Raw genomic sequence first — 22,808 nt, forward strand, 5'->3', positions numbered from 1 at the left:
TATAATATGTTCTGTTTTACTGATTGTGAAGTGATTTTGGATCAAAATAATTTTGGATACAAAGATAAAAGACAGCGCTTTTTAAAAAAAATGCCATAAAAAGCTAAAAAGCGCTTTTCATTTCAAATAATTAATTTACAGCGTTTAAAAAAAAAAACACACATTTTACAGCGCTTTTTTTAAAAAGCGCTGTAAAATGTTGTTCTAAAGCGCTTTAATGGTGCACCTTTTACAGCGCTTTTGTGAGAAAGCGCTGTAAAATGTACAAGAAAAGCGCTGTAATATGCACACCCATATATGAAATTATGGGTGGGCATTTTACAGCGCTTTTTTGAGAAAGCGCTGTAATATGCCCACCCATATATGAAATTATGGTTGGGCATATTACAGCGCTTGTTTGAGAAAGCGCTGTAATATGCCCACCCATATATGAGTTATGGGTGTGCATTTTAGAGCGCTTTTTTGAGAAAGCGCTGTAAAATGCACACCCATAACTCATATAATGGGGTGCATATTACAGCGCTTTTTGTGAAGAAGCGCTGTAAAATGTGCATAACAAGCGCGCGTTGTATTTACATGTTTTATAGCGCTTTTTTAAAAGCGCTGTTGTATCATTTACAGCGCTCGTTTCCACAGCGCTTATTTTTTTGAAAAAGCGCTGTAAATGGCTTAAAAAAAGCGTTGTAATATGCGTTTTTTCGCGTAGTGGGACAACAAATTTCATAGTTAAAAAGACCCAAAAATAAAAAAATAAAAATAAAACCTCTAAAATTTTGTGAGCTAGTGGAGTCTATGAGTTCACTTCTCAAAAATATTCGATTTTTTTCCAATAAAAAAATATTTATAATTTTTTTTTCTAAATTTTTTTTGATTCCAGACAAAAAAAAAAATCAATTTTCTTAAGAATAATAATTTTTTAATTTTTCTCACAATTTTTTTTTTTAAAAAATCATTTAAAACTTTTTTGAAAAATAAATTTCGAAAATAAACATTCCGAAAAATCAATTAGGAACTTAATAGATGATTTTTTAGTTTTAAATTTTGGGACTTTATTGATGTGGAATTCATATAGACATGATACGGTAGGATCCAAAAGATATATCAAGTATTTAGATTTTAGACTACCGTTGGACTAGGTTGAAGGACCAGTAACATTTTAATTAGATTTAGTAACTATGAGATACAGTCAATAGTTAATTTAGTATTAGTATAATCTCACATTGCCGTCCCTTGAAGCTTGTTCCCTTAAGGCGTACATGTACAGTTATGATCATTGAAAGCTGGGCTTTTTACTAAATATCATTCAACTGCAGCCTGCAAAAATGGCTCTTCAAAGGAAGGAAATGGCTTTGAAAATGGACTTCTGCTAGTAACTTTGCCCTCAACTAATGACTGTTTATTTTTATTTTAAGTAAAGAGTAAACAAGAAATGTTTCTGTAGGTGACATTTAAAATGTGGTTATAAAATTGACTTATGTGGCGTTTAATTCTTGTTGGATATATTGGTATAAAAAAATTTAGATTCGAATTGAATACATAATATTTAATATAATAATATCGATATTTATCAATCAAATTAGACTTTATGAATCAATATATATTGTTATAATATATAATAAATCCTGAAACTCTTAAACCCGGACCTAATTACATTCAAAAATAGCTTGTGAGGCATTTAATTACAACAAAAACAGGATTTACCATTGCTTAGTCCTCAATGTGGCAGGTGAACTTTGAGTGGAATAGCCATTTTTGTGATATTTTTTACACAATTTAATAATCCATTTACAACTATATATATAATGTTTTTTTTTTGGGTCCATAATAATTAAATAGAGAAAGTCTTTAATCAATACCACTTACAAGTTCAAATCCTTAATTATATTCTTTGTATTTTTTACAACCCACCAATACATTTAAAATAATTCATTTGTTTATTATTGGAGTTTATGCAGTCTTGATTCTTGACATAATCTGTCATTTCTCTGAATTTTTGTTTATATTAATTAAGTCAAACCCTTGGGTTCTGTATATAAAGAAGCCAGATTTGTATGGAGAAGGAAACAAAAATAATTTTGAGTTGAAAAAGAAATCTTACATTCTTAACAAAGAAGTATTGTTATGGAAGATCATAATAACATCTTGAAGTCTAACGAGGGTGAAGACAATGGTAGCAATTATAAGGTGATGATTTTCTTTATCCCTTGCTTTTTGATTTTCAAAAGAGATTTTTTTAGAAATTCTCTCTTATCCCTTGCATATTCATTTAGATATGTATTATTATGATACATTTGCGAACTTTCCCATATATGAATGTGTTATTTTTTAAAACTAGAGATATCCGATGTTATAAAGTTTAGACTTATATGCCGATACATACATTCATATGATTTTGGGAATAATGTGTTTTTTTCAATGATGCATGAATGTGTTAACTTTTTTGTTCATATAATGGATTGAAAAGAATAAAAGGAGATGCATCTATTTTTTAAAATTTTGTCTAAATATATCTATTTTTCCATGCTTGAGTTACTAGCGCTGAAAAGACATTTTGTACTGATTTTTTATTTATTTAATTTTTAACAATAATTTTATTAAATGAAAAACTCGATATAATAAAAATCAATGTTGTAACTATCTCATGCTTATAAAAATTTATTAATGAAAGACTTTTTTAGCTCATTATACGATAAGATTATTATATATATATATATTGAAATAATACTAAATGTAGTACCTAGTTTGAGTCCTAAGAGCATCTTAATTTGGGTGACGAAACATAAGTTCCAGTTGTTGTATTTTAATGAATCACTATATAAGAAAAAATTAGCACTTAAACTAGTTTCTTTTCCTTATAAAAAAACTTCTCAATAATTATTTTTCTCAATAGTTTGGATCCTAAGACAAAAAATTGATGTTTTATTTGTAGTTCACATGTTTCTTCTGCATTTGCTTTTCTTTGCTCAAATATTACGTGTTTTTTCATCATAATGATAGAAAATTCTTTCATAAATTAAAAATAATTCTTTCATTAATAAAAATAATTCTTTCAATGATCTTTATATTATGACGCTCACTAAATCATAAATTTCTATAAGAGTAACAATACATATCCAAATTCATGATGCAGATTTTTGTTGGATCATTCTTGATTTTCTTCAATTGTTTTAGTCTACCTATCTTTTCCCTTTTTGTATTTTTTATGGTAAGAATATTACATTTTTTTGAAAGAAAAACTTGATGCACTTTCTTTCATCTTTGTCTTTTTTATATTACTTAGTAACCACGGTGTAAAAGAGAGGAGAGGGGTACTATTTATTTTGAATTTCAAAATAAAACCTTTATTACATTTACCAAACAAACTAAAACCTTTATTACATTTACCAAACAATCACCACATTAGTCTATTTTTTATTTAAAGTTAATTGCCAATTACATGACTTATGTGACAACTTTAATTCAGCATTAATTTATAATTATGCACTATATATTAAATTATCAAGTCATCATCTTTAATTGAATTGAAATGATCAGATCATGGCAGTCATGAATTATCAATCAACTTGATTTTTTTCACGTATCATAAATTAATCAACTCATTTCTGTGTGTAATTTTTGTCTTCAATGTCTTTCTAAAGATATTTTTATCTTACACTTAAACAATAATGTATACTATAAAATACAGACAACAAGAAAATAAGCTGAAACATAACTTTAATTGAAATCATAAGTGTCGTACAAAATAAAACTTTAGAAACATAACGTTTAATTGAAATCATAAGTGTCATTCAAAATAAAACTTTAAAACCATACATGTATATATACATCAATCACACTATCATGTTAACAAAGACTTATCCATAATGCTCGTCATTTCAACATGGCCAATAATGTCTTGAGCTGTAAATCTTTGATTAACTGATCTGGTATCATTATATCTGAATTCATATAATCAAATGACACTTTTGTTTCTACGCTTCTCCTTTATACTAACAAGTTTATACTAATCATACACATATTGAAATACAATGTTCCATGATTTTAGTTACTCTGCTTTTGACTAATCAATTAAGAATAAAAATATGCCTACATGCAAACATATATAATCATTATTTGTTTGTAAAAAAATGTAAGGAAAATGATAATCATTGTTTGAAATTTCGGTAATAGTAATGGTTGCATTGCAATACTTAATATTGAATGAAAGTTGCACTTCATGTGGTCACAATTACAGACATAATGTAGTCATAGGCTTTAAAATTATTCATGTTGCTACTAAAATTGTAGTTGTGGATCACACTTTAGAACTATCATGATAATATATAATCAACAAAAAAAATATACATACTGACATTAGTTTTGTTAGCATGATCAAAAGCTTGAATCAACAAATAAGAAAATTGTTGAGACCAAAGAAGAAAATGAGAGGTTGAAACTGACACAGTTTGCAAAGAATTACCAAGCAATGCATATGGACTTCTTCAACATCATTCAACATGATAAACAAGAAGTTGTAACCAAATCAATAAGTAGCCATGAAGAAAGTGAACTTGTGTCCCTTTCATTAGGTATTTCATCCATAGGCCATCCCATAGATGACAAAAAGAATAGAAATGAAACAAAAAATATCAAAGAAGATGAGAATTTTGATGAAGGACTTGCTCTTAGGTTAAATATCACATTTGACCCTTCATCAACAACTAAGGAAGGGAAGGAAGAGGAACTCACTAAGAAATGGTCACCAAACAAAGTTTTGAAGACAACAAGAACCGGAGATATAACTACAGAAGTTTCTCAATATTCTCAACTCAAGAAAACTAGGGTTTGTATTAGAGCCAGATGTGATACTCAAACGGTTAGTATAAATTTATTATATGTTTAAAACGAACTTATATACTATGTTAGATAAATGTCAGTAAGTTAGTGGTTATAAAATCAACATTTAAGATGCAACCATGGAAAAGGAGAATTACCATTATTAGATGGAGTATTAGATAAATATCATGCTATAATAAATTGCAATATTGTGTTTTTTTTTCTTTTTATGTGTTTCAATAAACTTTTATATAGATGAATGATGGAGGCCAATGGAGAAAATATGGACAGAAAATAGCAAAAGGAAATCCGTGCCCTCGAGCATATTATAGATGCACTGTCTCTCCATCTTGTCCTGTGAGAAAACAGGTAAAAAATTTCAAAGAACTTGCTTTGGTATAGAAACATGTCATATAAAAGAAGAAAAATGAAATGATTGGATTCATCTTATTCTTAAAAAGAAAAATAATTTTATTTATAATATGAGTAGAGAGCCTAAACACATAATATGCATAAGATCCCCTAGTTGGACAAAAACTACAAAAGATTTTTTTCTTATCCACACAAAACAGAGCCAAGAGAAAGAAAAATGACTACATTCATGAATTACCAATTTTCATTTCTTTTTAATCAATTTATTTTCAACCATATGATTAAATTTTGTAAATATGTTTAGGTAGAGTTGTCTTTTTTCCTCTTAACTCTTCATTTTCCAAGTAAAAAGTCCAAATAATCAATCTTTTACTCAAGAGATAAGTAAAGTGTTGTTAACGATTAATTATAGACAAAGTTTGAACTTAAATATTTCAGATGATCTCGACTTCTTGAGTTCAACTAGAATTATCAATTAAGTTAAAATATTTAATTGATTTGATGACTTATAAAAAAGGAAGTGCAAATAATCTAAAAGAGTATAGCAAAATACTTATATTAATCAATCTTATAGAATTTTTTCTCAATTTTTTAGGTTCAAAGATGTGCTGAAGACATGTCAATCTTGATTACCACCTATGAAGGGACTCATGACCATTCTCTACATACTTCAGCCACAGCCATGGCCTACACAACTTCTGCAGCTGCTTCCATGCTTAAGTGTTCTTCATTCACCTCACAACAAGGACTAACCAATTCAAATACATTCCCAATCATCAATTCCAATTTTTCTTATAACCTTAATCCCCCAAATTGTACATCAACTTCAAAGAAGTTTCCAATCCCACAACAATTATACTTTCAAAACTCTTCTATTTCTTCCCTTAATTCTCACCCAACAGTCACTCTTGATCTTACTACACCTCAAACTCCATTTCCCATTGGCAAATTCAACACACCTTTTCCATCCACCCAAAAAAGTTCATCAACAAACCCTAATCTTTCATCAACTATCACACCTTTCCAATCTTGTATGTTACCATCAACTTTGAGTCCTTATAGTGGACATTTCAACTATGGAGGACTAATCAACCAATATGGAAATCAAGCATTTCAAGGACATGTATACCAACCTAGTTATATGATGAGTAACCATGCCATTTCTCAACAACCTTTAAGAGATTCAATTGTGGCCACAACCAAGGCAATTACAACAAATTATCCAAAATTTCAGTATGCCTTAAAAGCTGCTCTCACAACATATGTTGGTAGCAATGAATTTTCTTGTGATGGAGTAAAAGAAAATCATGTTGTGGCTGAGAATGAAGCTTTGAACTTAAAGCTAGGTGGAGATAGGTCATATTCAAAGAACACTACTTGTAATGTTCAAAAAGGAAACATGTTCAAATTTCCACCATCACAACAATAATGTGAAAGTTACTTTGGATTACCTTATGATAAAAGTTACCTACTCTTATAGGAAAAGAAGTTAATAATATACATAATGCTTTCAAAAGATTCAATTTCAAGTCTATCATAAACGAGAGTTTGACCTATATATAGTAATAGAGGAGAAGCATGCAAATTGCATTTACGTTTCCAAGCAATTTTTGTACTGCAAGATTCATTGTCTAGATTATACAATGAAAGCCAAATGTAATTGATTGTTGTAAAATTCTTTTAAAGATTAATCATTCTTTATTTCATACAAAATTATCACTACAACATTTATGGTCTATGGCAACATTTTTTTAAGCAACATGTGTAAAATGTTGTCTAAAAATAGATAAGGAAACATTTTACGTCTATTGTCATTATTGTTTTTTCAACACCGTATAAACGTGTTGGGGTTGATTGCAAGTCCCACATCCTTTAGTGTGGGAGAATAAGGAGAAGGCCAAGGCTATGTATTGGGTTTTGGTCCTTTGTTTTCAAATGCACCAGTCAGCAATAGCACTTTAAGCTTGTATCTGACTTAGTTTAAATATTTGCTTTGTAAGAGTGTGGTTGTACTGGGGTGTCTGGTGTGAGTGAGAGAAGTCTATGTGTTGTAACAATTTTCACATAGTGTTAATTCTCTGGTTGCCGGTTTAGGCAGCGGCCGTGGTTTTTCCTCCGGTTTGGAGTTTCCACGTTATATTCTTGTGTTGTGATTGTGTCTTAATTCTTTTTTAACTTATGTTATTTTTCTCCCAACATCTGGTATCGGAGCAAGGTTCGGAGGTTCGGTAGGATAATTTTTCTTAGTATGCTCTGTGGTTGCAGTTTTGTCTGATCTTCCACATCAGAAAAGAATTATCCTTGGTATTTTTAGGGGAAAGGTGATACTGTGAAAGTGTTGTTTAGGGAGGTTCTGGCTAAGGAAAGACTTGGTATTTAAGCGTGTCTGTTGTGACCCACCTCTCTTTCCTGGGAACTTACCTGGTGCACAGTTTACAGTCTGCGTGCAGCTGCTATGTCTTCATCAAGCGTTATGAAGTTTGACATAGAGAAGTTTGATGGAAGAATCAACTTTGGCTTTTGGAAAGTACAAGTCAAGGATGTGCTTATACAATCAGGATTACACAAGGCGTTGAAAGGAAACACTTCCAACATGGAGGACGACAAGTGGGAGGAACTAGATTTGAGAGCTGCAAGTGCAATTCGTCTGTGTTTGGCAAAGAATGTTCTTGCGAATGTGCAGAATCTGTCATCAGCCAAGCAACTCTGGGAGAAGCTTGAAGGGTTATATCAGGCTAAGGGCATCTCAAATCGGTTGTTGTTGAAAGAGCAATTCCACAATCTGCGCATGGATGAGGGTACGAAAATCTCTGATCATCTTAGTACTTTGAATAATATTGTCTCTGAGTTGGAATCTATCAAAGTTGAGATTGATGATGAAGATAAAGCGTTAAGGCTCATTTTGTCCCTTCCACCTTCCTATGTTCATCTTAAACTTGTTCTGATGTATGGGAAGGAAAGTTTGAGTTTTGAAGAAGTTGCAACTAAAATTATTTCTGAAGAAAGGAGAATGAAAAATGATAAAAGCACTTCATCAAGCTCAATGTTGCTGACGAGAAGTGGGGCTAATGGGAAGAAGATACATGCAAAGAATTTGGTGTGCTGGGAGTGTGGAAAGTTTGGGCATGTGAAGAGAAATTGTCCAGGTGGAGCAGTATCTGAAAAAGACTCTGAGACAAGTGCTGGCAAGGTCTCCCTTGTTTTGGAGATGATGGGTGATCTCATCTAGAAGATAAAGTTTGTCCTTATGGTATTTCCTCTATACCATGAAAAAGGACAAGTTATTGCTAGCGGATTCAGAACAGCACACGGGCATTGGTTGGCATTGATGCAAGGTGTGTGGTGATGTGTGATGGCTGAAGAACTTCCTGGAAGCCAACATGGGAGTTGCACCATAAATTTCAGCAAGTTTTCGACATGAGAAAATTCTTGGAATGGTTTAGTTCCAAGTGGAAAAAATTCTTGGGATGGTTTAGTTCCAAGTGAAGTGTACTTTTGATGGTGGAGTATGATTGTCGGTAAGACAATGGAAGTGGAAGTTGTAACTCTTACAATCAAGGTGGAGATTGTTGGGGTTGATTGCAAGTCTCACATCCTTTAGTGTGGGAGAATAAGGAGAAGGCCAAGGCTATATATTGGGTTTTGGTCATTTGTTTTCAAATGCACCAGTCAGCAATAGCACTTTAAGCTTGTATCTGACTTAGTTTAAATATTTGCTTTGTAAGAGTGTGGTTGTACTGGGGTGTCTGGTGTGAGTGAGAGAAGTCTATGTGTTGTAACAATTTTCACATAGTGTTAATTCTCTGGTTGTCGGTTTAGGCAGCGGCCGTGGTTTTTTCTCTAGTTTGGAGTTTCCACGTTATATTCTTGTGTTGTGATTGTGTCTTAATTCTTTTTTAACTTATGCTATTTTTTCCCAACAAAACGTTCTCTAAAATATTTTTTAACACAGTTTTAAAATGTCCCTATGATAACTCTATGGCAATATTTGATAATTGTTCTCTTAGATATTTCTAAGAACATTTTTCGATTGTTACTTTATTTTAAATAAAAGGCTACAATTATAAAATATTATTTAAAAATTTAACATTCATGAAATTTTTTGCGAAAATAATTCCATTGACTTATTTAAGGATGCATGCATGCACGTGCTATGCTTAATTACATTTACACTTTTTTATTTGGTTTGTAAGAGAAAGATAGAAGAAAAAGAATAAAATAAAATAAAGTGAGTAGAAAAATATGATTATTTAGTGGTTTGGAATAAGTAAAAGTGATAAGAAATAGAGAAAGGAAAGAAATGAATATTTTATAAAACGACCAAAAATTTCTTAAATAAAACTATTTGTAAAGAAAAATGTTTGATAAAAATTAATGTTAAACTAAAATGATATATTTCTATTTTATTAATGAAATGGTATTTTGAAAATAAAACACTGTTTTATTTCGTTATAGATTACGAACAATAAAAATGAAAAACTGATGCTAACGTCAAAGAAAGACAAATTTAAAACAAAAAACTAAATTCTATTTCATACCATTGAGGGCGATATTGAGATTTAGTTTTTGTTCTTTTCTTTTCAGAGAGGAATACAATTACGATGGGGCCCACAACTTACTTTTCCTTTCTTTTCTGATCCGCTGATATCCACAAAGGATAGAAAATATGTTGGAATATAAATGATTTTAGTATGTGAATTTAAAAATTTGTTTAAGTTTTATATTGTAAAAATCTTATATATTGATTAGTTTTTAATTTTATAAATACATTTGATACTTAATATATGTGGTTTTGCTTCCATACTACAATATTTATGATCTCTAGCAATATTTTTTTAAAAATGTTGCCTAAAAATAATTAAGGCAACATTTTATGTCTATTGCCATTATTGTTTTTGCAACACCGTATAAACGTTCTCTAAACTATTTTTTGGCACAATTTTAAAATGTCACTATGATAACTCTATGCAATATTTGATAATTATTCTCTTAGATATTTCTAGGAACATTTTTCGATTGTTACCTTATTTTGAAAAAAAGGCTACAATTATAAAATATTATTTAAAAATTTAACATTTATGAAATTTTTCGCGGAAATAATTCCCTCCAAATAATATAATAATAACATATAATATATATATATATAATATTTAAACATTATATTATTTTTTATTATATAAAATAAAAGTAAGTTAAAAAGAAAAAGGAAAAGAAACTGTAACACAACATTACGCATGGACAGAAGAAGCAAATTAAGTTCAAGCATTTTACTAATCCTAACTAAATCCCTAAATCATCAATACCGTCAAGCACTTTTACTAAATCCATAAATCATCTCAACATTGGACCGTCGTTCCATTCATTTTCACCGTCAACGACGCGATCTCTCTTTCATTCACCCCCTCCGTCAACACACCGTCAACACGAACTCTGCTTCATTCACCCCTTCCGTCAACAAACCGTCAACGCAATCTCTCCTTCATCAACAAGAGCATAGTTTGTGTTCGTCTCCTGTTCTCCGGTGTTCGTATCCTATTCATCGACGTCATGTACTGACAGGTTTGCATCTTTGATCATATTTTTCGTTTGCTTGTTTGTTGCTAATGTATATGGGTTGCTCTGTACAATGTTTTGTTTAGGGTTCATCTTCTCTGTTTTGTTTATTTATTTATTTTTTTTTAAAACCTCTAAGTCATGAATCAAATGCTCAAAATTGTTCATATAGGAACCGTGATCAAATTTCTTCAAACAATTGAACCATGGATAATGTCGTTCTCAATTCAACTGGTTCAACTCGATTTTTATACAACAATTGAAGTGGTACAACATAGGGTGATTTGAGTTCAACATCACCTACTTATATAGTCTTTGTAATGCTTATAATGGTTGGATAGTTGTAGCTTCAAATACTATAACATTTATAGTCTCTGACAATATTTTTTTAATCAACATGTATAAAATGTTGCCTAAAAATAGATAAGGCAATATTTTATATATGTTGTCATTATTGTTTTTGCAACACCGAATAAACGTTTTTTAAAATATTTTTGGGCACAGTTTTAAAATGTCCCTATGATAACTCTATGGCAATATTTGATAATTGTTCTCTTAGATATTTCTAGGAACATTTTTCGATTGTTACCTTATTTTGAATAAAAGACTACAATTATATATATAATATATATATTAATAACATATATATATATATATATATATATATATATAATATTTAAACATTATATTATTTTTTATTATATAAAATAAAAGTAAGTTAAAAAGAAAAAGGAAAAGAAACTGTAACACAACATTACGCATGGACAGAAGAAGCAAATTAAGTTCAAGCATTTTACTAATCCTAACTAAATCCCTAAATCATCAATACCGTCAAGCACTTTTACTAAATCCATAAATCATCTCAACATTGGACCGTCGTTCCATTCATTTTCACCGTCAACGACGCGATCTCTCTTTCATTCACCCCCTCCGTCAACACACCGTCAACACGAACTCTGCTTCATTCACCCCTTCCGTCAACAAACCGTCAACGCAATCTCTCCTTCATCAACAAGAGCATAGTTTGTGTTCGTCTCCTGTTCTCCGGTGTTCGTATCCTATTCATCGACGTCATGTACTGACAGGTTTGCATCTTTGATCATATTTTTCGTTTGCTTGTTTGTTGCTAATGTATATGGGTTGCTCTGTACAATGTTTTGTTTAGGGTTCATCTTCTCTGTTTTGTTTATTTATTTATTTTTTTTTTTTTTTGATGTTTGCTCTGATTCGTTTTATTTTGCTTTTCGTTTGTTGTTCGCTTTGAAACTTGTGTTTGTCGTTCACATCTTGAAAATTAATTTTCGCTTCTTGCTCTGTAAAATTGTCATTCACATTTTTGAAACCATATATTATACATTATATTCTCTTCTAGTGATTTTGTTTAGCATTTAAAATGATCTTTTTGTTTGTAAAAAAAAAGATGGTCCTTCCAACTTGTATGCAATTTTTATAATAAGATAAAATAGAAGTTTCATTTGTTTATTTGTTAGAACAAGATTTGTATCTCTGTAACGAAGGTTCAAATATCATGAGTCCAAATAAGAATCATGCATTTTGTTTTTGTTGTTCATCAATTCATAGGGAGACTAACTTAACATGACTTTTGTCAAATTTATCACTTAATTGAAAAGAAAAAGTAAAAATAATTAAAGTTCAGATGTTATAAACTTAAATCATTTTAACTACAACTAATGCCATAATGTTATAGGTTACTGATTGGTTTTGATGGTTAAGATTATAAAATTATGACTTGTGTTTGGATTTTCAAGCCAGGAAAAAATGACTTACTTGAAATTGTGCTGCAAATTCTGAGATACCTATATTTTTCATATTTGTTGTTATTAGCTTAATTCAACTTTTTGTGACTATTAGCTTTAGGGGGTGTATTATGATCCAATACACCCCTTATATTTCATTAAAGTACCTATTCTCTTATATACTTATAGTAATAAATTAATATCTTTTTAGTGAACCAAACATGATAAAGAAGGATTGGATGGACTTGCCTCCACATAGTCAAGGTTACAAGGATGGCGTTAATTACTTTTTGGATATTGCATTCACCAAAGGAATGGTTGAAGGAGATCATATTTTGTGCCCTTGTGCTTTGTGTTGCAATGATAGTTGGGAAAAATAGCTATAGTGTATGACCATTTGTGTAGCAAAGGATTTATAAAGGGATACATAATGGATTTACCATGGTGACAATAAAAGTGTTATGGATGTTGATGGTGATACTAATGATGATACGTCATCTGATGATATTGATGGCTTGTTGTTTGAGATGTTTAGAGATGTTGCTGAAGTAGGTGGAGTACACGAAGGACCAAACGAATATGCTAAGAAATTTTACAAACTCGTTGATGATGCAAATCAAGAGTTGTATCCTGGTTGTAAAAAATTCTCTACATTATTTCACTATCCAAATGTACTTGTTGAAATGTATCCATGGGTGGAGCAATGCATCGTTCACTGCTCTTTTAGAATTGTTGAAAAAGGTTATCCCTGATTTGAACATTTCTATCTCTTTCAATAAAACCAAATCTATGATAAAATATTTGGGGTTAGACTATAAAAAGATTGATGCATGTCCCAACAATTGCATGTTGTTTTGGAAAGAGCACAAGAAAGATGACTCATGTCATCATTGTGGAGCCTCAAGGTGGATTGAGTATCCTGAAGTTGATAAGGATCTTGAAGAATCTAAAAAAGCCCACAAGGTTCCCGCTAAAGTTCTAAGACATTTTCCTTTGATTCCAAGATTGAAAAGACTTTTCATGTGTTCAAAGACAGTTGACACGTTGAGGTGGCATGCTGAAGAGCGTTCAAGGGATGGTAGGTTAAGGCATCAAGCCGATGGCAAAGCATGGAAAGAATTTGACACAAAACATCAAGATTTTGCTCTTGAAACTCGTAACATTAGGCTTGGGTTGGCGAGTGATGGGTTTAATACGTTTAGGACTATGAGTCTTTCACATAGCACATGGCATGTCGTATTAACTATATATAATTATCCACCAAGTTTATGCTTGAAGGCAAAAAATTGTCTGATGTTGCTACTTATTCCTGGACCACGATCAACCAGAAATGCAATTGATGTGTATATGCAGCCACTTATTGAGGAGCTAAAAATATTATGGGATGTTGGTGTAGAAACATATGACATTTCAAGAAATCAATCATTTCATATGCGTGCAACTCTTTTGTGGATTGTTAACGACTTCCCTGCATATGCTATGTTATATGGTTGGAGCACTAAAGGGAAGTTTGCTTGCCCAACTTGTAATCGTGAGACTTCTTGAACTTACTTAAAACATAGTTGGAAGATGTGTTATATGGGTCATCGAGTCTTTTTGGATTCAAATCATGTTTGGAGATCAAATGCAATATCTTTTGATGGAAAACCGGAGTATAGGTCTCCACCCTCCTTGTTAGATACAACAAGAATTTTAAAAGACTTACAAGACATTCCTGGTGTATTGGGCAAGAAGAAAGAAATGAAAAAGAGGTTTGGTCCATGGAAGAAAAAATCCATCTTTTGGCAATTACCATATTGGAAGGATAATTCTCTACGCCATGATTTAGATGTAATGCACATTGAGAAGAACATTTGTAATAGTATAATCAGGACTTTCTTGGAGATTGAAGGGAAGAAAAAGGATCATGCAAATGCTCGTTTGGACCTACAAGATATGGGGATTAGAAAAAAAAACATCATTTGAAGGCAACAAATGATGGTAAGAAAACTCAAGTTGCCCCACGTAGTACACTTGTTGGAAAAGTGTCTGACACTTGTTAGGTTCAAGCGTAAGTAGTTAGTCCAACATTGATTATAAATAGGTCGAATGTTGGATATATAAGAGCGATGACCTATATATCCAATATTCTAAGGTTTTGGATGATATGAGGTGTTAAAGTCTTTTGTGTTATTGGAACATTTGACACTTTGTTGCTCTTATATCCTCGAACTCCCCAACAAGTGGTATCATAGTCTGGTTCAACTTGGTGGGGGAGTGAAAGTTGATCATGGTGTATTAGATCCTGGTATCGAAAGTCTTTTGAATCTTTTTCTCAACATGAACATACACTTTGACAATTTCTCCACCTTTTTAGGGTTGTCAAAATTTTGTTTCCAATATTATTTTTTCCAAAATTTTCAACAATACTAACTTCATAACTTTCAAATCCACTTTTGAAGAAAACCCAAAACCAACCCAAAACTCATAATCATTTCAAAATTTTCAAAGACACCATTTAAATCCATGAAAACAAGGACTGATCTAGGTTGATGGCATTGGAAGCTGGTGCCTCCACTTATTTAAGGAATTTTGAAATTTCTTAAATAATTTTATTTTTCATTAAAAATAATTTCAACTAACACAAAATCTCAAACGAGGGAAAATGTTTGATCTTTCACAGTTCATCATTAGCAACACTAGATCTAGGATTTTTAAGAAACAAAAGTTTGAAAATCCTTCCCCAACAAACCATGGCTTTAGCCAAATAAAAGAAAAAGAGAGGATGATATTTTCTTACCTTCAAACTAATATTAAAAGAACCAGCAAGATAATGCAAGAACCTTTGCTACAAGAACGTTCTTCAAACTCCTATTAGACCTCTCTCAAAATCAAGATTTCTCTCTCAAGGTTTCATGGCACCATGACTCATGAGTTTTGGATCAAAAGACGAAGAAAAGATGAAATGTGTTTAATGATAGAGAGACAAAGGTTTTGTCTCATAAATGGGAGATATTTTTATCTTCGAATCTCATTTAAGTCACGAGTAAATCACTAAATTGCACTCTAAAATTGTGTAAAAGGCATTTACATCCCATAATTTTAAGAATTGGCAAATAATGCTTTGAAATTAAAGACGTCAGACAACATAGTCTATTTGTTAGTTTGCTCTATTAATGAAGTTGACGTGGACGTTAATTGCTTATGTGCGGAGTCCACTGTTAGCCAACTCATTGCTACATAATAGAGAGGCTAATTAATTTTCCCGATTCTTGAATCACGGTGGACTAATTTGCATGATCTTGAAAACGAAATTCAAATTCAATTTTTTTTAAACTCAAACTCTATCATTATTGCAACAGTAACATATTCATCTATATAATCTATTCTTGTTCTTCTTCCGCGATTTCATATTTTCTTTTTCAAAGAACTTTTATTTATATAATCCATTCTTCTTCCTCTTTCATGGTGTTCAAACCGTAGAAAATGAAAGAATCAAGAAGCACCTATTCTTCTTTTGCGATGGATGAAAATTTGAACCCAATTTTTGTTAGAAAAAGAAATTCAAATTCAATATTTTTTTAAACTCAAACTCTACCATTATTGCAACAGTAATATCTTCATCTATATAATCTATTCTTGTTCTTCTTCTGCGATTTCATACTTTCTTCTTCAAAGAAATTTCATTTATATAATCCATTATTCTTCCTCTTTCATGGTGTTCAAACCGTAGAAAATGAAAGAATCAAGAAGCACTTATTCTTCTTTTGCCATGGATGAAAACTTGAACCCAATTTTTGTTAGTGCAAAAGTGGTTTTGCGCTACAACCATCATATTGATGTTTTGATGATAACAAAATAATAAGAACAATTATCCCCTAATTATTTGCTATTATGCAGAATAAGTTAAAAAGTAAATATTTATATTAATGACTATATATTTTAAGGTATCATAAATTATGAGTAAATTAGAGATAATAATCTAAGTGTTTTTAATACAAAGAATATTATTACCTGATAAACAAGTAATCATGTTTAGAGTAAGTCATGATATAACAAAAAGACAAACGAAGTATAAGTCAATGATTGATCCTCTGATCATAAAGTAAAAGAATGCTACAAAGATCATTTGTCTTTGACTAAAGACTCTTGTTGATCCTCTAACTCAAAGACCAAAGTAGAAAGCTATAAATGAAGCCTCTAATAAAGTCAAAGTTGTAAAAGCTTTGGTAAATGAACAAAGAAAGAGAATTAACAAATCAAGGAAAATGTACTATGACTCTGATTAATGCGCTCTCAACGTGCCTCAAGTGAATCTGACTAATGAAAGTCCACTTTGATAATTCTACGTCTGATTATTTTAGCAATCCAGTTTATCTTTTGATCAACCCTTCAAGTCAACGCTCTGACAAAGTCAATTATCTGAAGTCAATCCTCTAAGGCCAGAGTTTTGAAGAAGCCAACTTCTCAACATTTTGTGCTCATCAAATTTCGACTTATCTTCTGATTGAAGAAATGCAATGGCATCCTCTAAATATGTCATCATCTGATATTCATGTCGCCTTAAGAAGAAGAAAAAAACAATGTTTTGAAAAAGTTTCCCAAAAAAAAAAGGCCTAGAATACTTCAAAAGAAAAATTAGCGAAAAATTCTATCAATAGAGAGTTATTAGAATTGATATAAGTCAATCAAGTTGTGATGTAAACTTGAATTGATATTAGAGTTATAAAATGTAATATTCTCCCAATAAGAGTTATAATTCTTTAAACATACTTTGTGTCAATTCAGACACAAACTAAAATTGATGTTAATCAGTTCGATAATGGCAACAACTCTTACATCCAAAAGAGGTACCTGATGAGGCATAATACTTGTGAACCTCAACGATAGCTTTTCAGTACGTTGAGAAGACTAGAAAGGCTTCAAATGGTGAAACCCTGAAGAGGTATAAGAAGAATACTCAAGGCCTAAATAGGCAGAGTAAATCATATTTGTATGTTATTGTTTAATAGTGGGTTAAGTCATAGACTGTATTGGGACAACATTTATCTTTAAAGGAAGAAAAATGTAGCAATGTGTTGTTGTGAACTAGTATAAAAGTATTTGTGTTCTTTCTCTATCTCTACTTTGTACTTAATTTAAGTTCTTTATAATTCAACTTTATTTTACTTAAACTGATTTATAATTATAAGTTGAATGTTTTGATAAAATAAATAAATAAGAAAATAAACATCTTTTTATTAGCAACCAAAACAGTTTTCAGAAATGATCAACATAATTCAACTCCTTCTTTCTTGTGTTTTTCAACACTTTCAATTGGTATCAGAGCTCAATATCTTGGTTGAGAATTTTACCAGAGAGTAAAAAATCTTTACAGATGGAAATATAAGTCAAATGGTCTAACTTGGTGTATGTTTGTGGGTCAATCCTACTTTCAATTTGCTTTTGAAATTCATTTTCTTTTTCGATTTTTTCAAAACATGGATTGAGAAAAACTAATTCTTGAAAATTGAAATTGCTATCTAACAATAGATAAAATGCGTTGGCAAATAATCTATTTATCAGATAACAATTGCATCTCTTTACAAAAGTCATTTCTTGAAAAGGTTTTATTTGTTATCTTTTGTAGTTATTTTTTCAAACTTGATTATTTGTGTCAGTCTTTGTGTGTATTTTTAATCACTCTTTAATAACATTTGAATAGTCAAACATAATCTATGTATTGAGATAAATGAATGCCCAAAGAGAAAAACATAAATGAAAAAAGATTTCAAATGTGTTCATTAAATAGGGTAAAAATCTCAAGTCTGTATCTGAATGAGACATATCATCTTAGATTAAGATTATCTAAGAAAATATTTCATCATGTGAATAATTTTCAACAGCACCTAGGAGCTCAGTTTTAAACCAATGATCTGCATAAAATATTTTTTTCGAAAATTTTCTCATTTCCTTTTGATTAAATCTTTATCATACTTCTGTTTGTGTTTTTTTTTTTTTATATAAAAAAAAAACTCTTCAATGACAAATTGGATAAAACATGTGTGCTTCAATGAAGCAGAAAAAATCAATTAATGAGAAGAGTCAATATGTTAATACTAAAATTTATTTGATGATAAGAAGAAACATCAATCAATACAATATAATTGTAAGTGCAAGATAATGGAAACATTATAATGCATTTCATTAATGTTAAAACTAACCAAACAGGGAGAAGTTTATTAAAACTTCAATAATCTATGATGTATGTTCAGATGTGGAGGTGAAAGTCTTTTATCAAAACAAAGGTTAGAGGATACACACATTTGTGTTTGGTTGAAATCAAGATGAAAGCCAACTCTGCTTCTAATGGCTAGATCAATTAGAACCAAACATCCGAACATCCATTTTTTGGGGAGAAGCAACATGTATATGAAGTAGGAGTAAACTAAAAGTTTATTCATTTGATAGTTCAAGAATCTTCATCTGATGTGATTCACAAATGACATATCAACAATGATTATGAACAAGATTATCTTTGAAGAAATTTGAACTACAAGGTTCAAATATCTCTCATAGAAGATCATCATCTAGTTACTTCATTAGAGAATTTAGTATAACAAATGACTTTATTTGATATTCATATATCTCATCATTTGGTCAAACTCTCCAATATATCAAAACCTCAAAAGAGCTTATTTGGCAATCCTCTAATTGAAAATTCTAAATTTATTTCTCTATTTGCTCGAAAAGAAAATATATACCCCTGGTGTATAGTGTGCTTGAATAATTTACGACTCGTTACTAGGAAGTCAAAGCACAAAAGTGTAAGATTTCATTTGTTGTTGGCATCAAAGAAAGAATGATTAGAACCAAGATAATTATGTGTCAAGTGAGAAGATCATCTAAAAGAGAAATTGGCAAACTCTGGTAAGACAAGAGTAAAGATAAATTGTTAAACCATTCTTATTTGTCATCGGATTAGGTACTCTCTAATGTATTTCACTTTTTATATTTAATTTGCAGTACTTGTTTGTTCTATCTTATAAGTTTATGTTTTTCTACCATATCTTATGTGTTTGATTCTCTAGGAAATAGTTTTATTCCTTTTTGCATGTGTTTCTTCTGTTTTGTTTGTGTTTTATAAAGTATTTCCTCTTGTATTTGCTTCAATAGTAATGGTATAGATTCTATATCTTGAACAAAGTTGTCTTGTCCTTAATTTTATCACCTATTTTATTTTTGGTATTTGTTCTTAAAATACTTTCGTTAAAACTAATGTTTTAATTTCTATCTTTCTCTTTCCTATTTAAACTCTTCTTCTCTCGAATGTTTTTCAAAAACCATTCTTCTTTCTTCATTCCAATTTGTTTACATCGGAAAAAAAATTAACCTAAAGCCCGTTAGGAAAAATCTACTCAATCTCATATTTTGTTGAGTCTTCATCTTCCTAAATGATCCTCATCTTACACTATACTCTCAGAAACACTTTAAGATCTTCATAAAACATGAACTACTCAACTTCAATGTTTAAAAGTTTAGAAATCTTAAATTTGTTACATTTGTGAACTATGGTCAACAAGATGGATTATGCAAGAAGGTTCGCAAAATGCATTCAAGGGTTGAAACAAGTGTAAACCTTGGATGTCAATGTGTCTATCTCCTAGTAAAAACCTTGAGCTCAAGAAGGTAGTGAGAAAAAACATTGAAAGGCTTGTGCCTCATTTTATTCTGAATCTCTTGTAATTGATAAGTAGTTTTAGGGTAATGATGAAGAAGAGTTGGAACATCTACAATCTTATCAAAGATTTGTATCTTTGGAAGATTATATCTCTAACTCAATATTATGATAAAGTCCCATTAGACAAGTCAAAGACAACTAAATAAAAATGGAAGATGAAACATCTCATTTTCCTTAGTTACATCTAACAACTTAGAAGGTAGATTCATAAGTAAGGAAACTTCTTCATTTCTCTATCAGATGAAAGTTCAAAGAAGGAAAACATTCATTGAAGAAAAAGTTAATAAATAGATTTAGTTTATTTATGTATTTGGAATTGATAATTCAAACCTAATATATAGTTTAAATTAATGGATATGGTTTAGGAAGTCGTAGAAAATCTTTAGGATTTTACTTTATTTTTAATCCATTTTTTTTAGCCCTTTCGTAACAAGTATTGCAGTTGTAATGTATTTTATATCTATTACATGTATAGTATGAATTATGAATGGAATAAGTGTACTTTCTACTTTATCCTCTATTTCTAATTTACTTGATTTCCTCTATTTTCTCCTTTGTACCTCTATTCTTCTTTTGCATATGATTCCACCTATTTGTTTTCCTAATTTATTTCTGCTTTATTTTGTTTATGATTCTTATGACATCCTCTTATTGAAAAATCTTAAGTATTTATTTTTAAAATTGCTATAACTTGAAAAATAAAAAGCTTATCATAATCAATTACGTGGAATTGTCTAACATGTTTATTTTCTTCAAACTTTGAACTTCTATTTTCCGTGACAATTTCTTTTGGGTCTTCCTCTTGTTCTCCTATTTCTTTTAAATCTTTTTATTAAAAATTATTTTATTTAAAATAATTATCTATTTCTCTGTCAACAACTCTTCATCTTCATTCACTCCTCATCTCGAGTTTTAAAATTGCTCCATGTGTCATAAAATTATGGAAAATCATTATGTGCAAATTTTCGTCTCACCATTGGATCTCTTCTATTCTCTCATCATTATAGTATTGTTTTCCAAAATGATTTTCTCACAAATATGTCTACTTATACCCCATTTATTTTTCAATTTCTCTACCTATCATTTTCTTTCATGTCTCAAACTCCTTGTATTAACTATTAAACTTCTTTCAAACTCATCTGCTATGGATGTTGGTTGAAAGTCACCTTCCTCTCATGAGAAGAAGGAAATCCAATCATTTGAAGTTGTGTCGGTGGTGAACGATATTTTCGTTGAACAACTTACAGTTCGGATAGCTCTGCGAGCACACAAATTAGACATTCTCACAAATCAAATGGAGGAAGCAGTTGAGTTCTTGATGAGTGTTCTTAGATGTCTTTAGATCATTTTCTTATGAATTGTTCTTTTAGTTTTTTTGTTTCTTTCTTCCTATAGTGGTTGTAACCATTCTTCTGTTCTTTAATGGAATTTTACCTTTCTGAAATAGTTTTAAAAAATTATCAACACAATTCAAATTTTCCCTTTTCTTGTGTTTTCCAACACTTTTCTTTATTCTCAAATGTCATTGTGAAAGAAAAGTTGTTGTTAGAATTGCTACAACTAAGAAGAACTTTGGAAGACAATTCTTTTCATGCCTCTTGCCAACTATAATTTCTCCAATTTCGTTTTCCCTTTCCCCCCTTTTTCTTTTCCACTTTTTCCCTCCCATATTATTTTTACTGCTATCTCAAAATTTGTTCACTGATTTCTCAAATTTCTTTAATTTTTTCTATAAACTGAGGCACAAGAGGGACGAAGCAAAACTCGGACAATGTCACAAAAGGAACAAAGCCAAACTAAAATACCACTATCACAATTTGGATCCACTCATGAAGATCAAGTATTGTCCCAAGAGGTACATGTCCAAGGAGATGCACTAGGAACTAGAAAATAGTATGATAACTAAGAGACTGTATTGCAATTTTTAATATGACTGTAGGATCAAATTGCTAGTAAGTGAGCAATTTCATGGGATAATTTTTGCATATCAATTTAGATTTTTACAGGTTAAAACTTATGGATTTAGAGGATCAGTTACATACCCTGATGAGTTTAGTATAAGGTCACCATCCATCAGGTGACCTACATCACCACTCATGAATGCACCACCACCTCCACCCATGATAGCAACACCATCCATGACAAGACTAGTTCCTAGTCCACAAGCCATTAAAGTGTCATTTTCTAAATCTGGCTTAAGAACAAATGAACTAGATTTCATATATTCTAATCTAGAGATGCGACCTCCAAATCCAGGGCAATAAACATATGAGTGAATATTTGAAGAATGAAGCATTTTGATGTTTTGATATATTTTGGATGATGTAATTGACACTTATTGGTTATTAATTGACCTTTATTTAGAATTAAATGAGCTCCAGTAATGCATTTTATATTTAGTTTATTCATCATTCTTTCCAAACATCATGAGCTTTATTGTCCTTAATTAAGGATTTATTTTTCCAAACTATTAACATTGCCCAACAACTTTTCCTTCCACACATCTTCGTATCCATTACGCAATCTAGTTCCTCAGCTTCATCAATCTATATAAAGAATTTATCTCTCTCTCTCTCTCTCTCTATATATATATATATATATATATATATATA

At 30.6% G+C, this 22,808-nt stretch overlaps 1 protein-coding gene across 1 annotated transcript; it reads left to right on the forward strand.

Moving 5' to 3' along the window:
* The first annotated feature begins 2,030 nt into the window (after positions 1–2,030).
* LOC101497022 (WRKY transcription factor 72A-like) lies at positions 2,031–6,837 on the forward strand. The gene is made up of 4 exons (XM_027336670.2): positions 2,031–2,184; positions 4,367–4,855; positions 5,071–5,184; positions 5,783–6,837. Exons 1-4 carry the CDS (start codon positions 2,122–2,124, stop codon positions 6,614–6,616), a joined length of 1,500 nt encoding a protein of 499 aa, XP_027192471.1. The 5' UTR covers positions 2,031–2,121; the 3' UTR covers positions 6,617–6,837.
* The last annotated feature ends 15,971 nt before the right edge of the window (positions 6,838–22,808 follow it).

The sequence above is a fragment of the Cicer arietinum genome, chromosome 7 (assembly GCF_000331145.2).
Source record: "Cicer arietinum cultivar CDC Frontier isolate Library 1 chromosome 7, Cicar.CDCFrontier_v2.0, whole genome shotgun sequence".
Taxonomy (NCBI): domain Eukaryota; kingdom Viridiplantae; phylum Streptophyta; class Magnoliopsida; order Fabales; family Fabaceae; genus Cicer; species Cicer arietinum.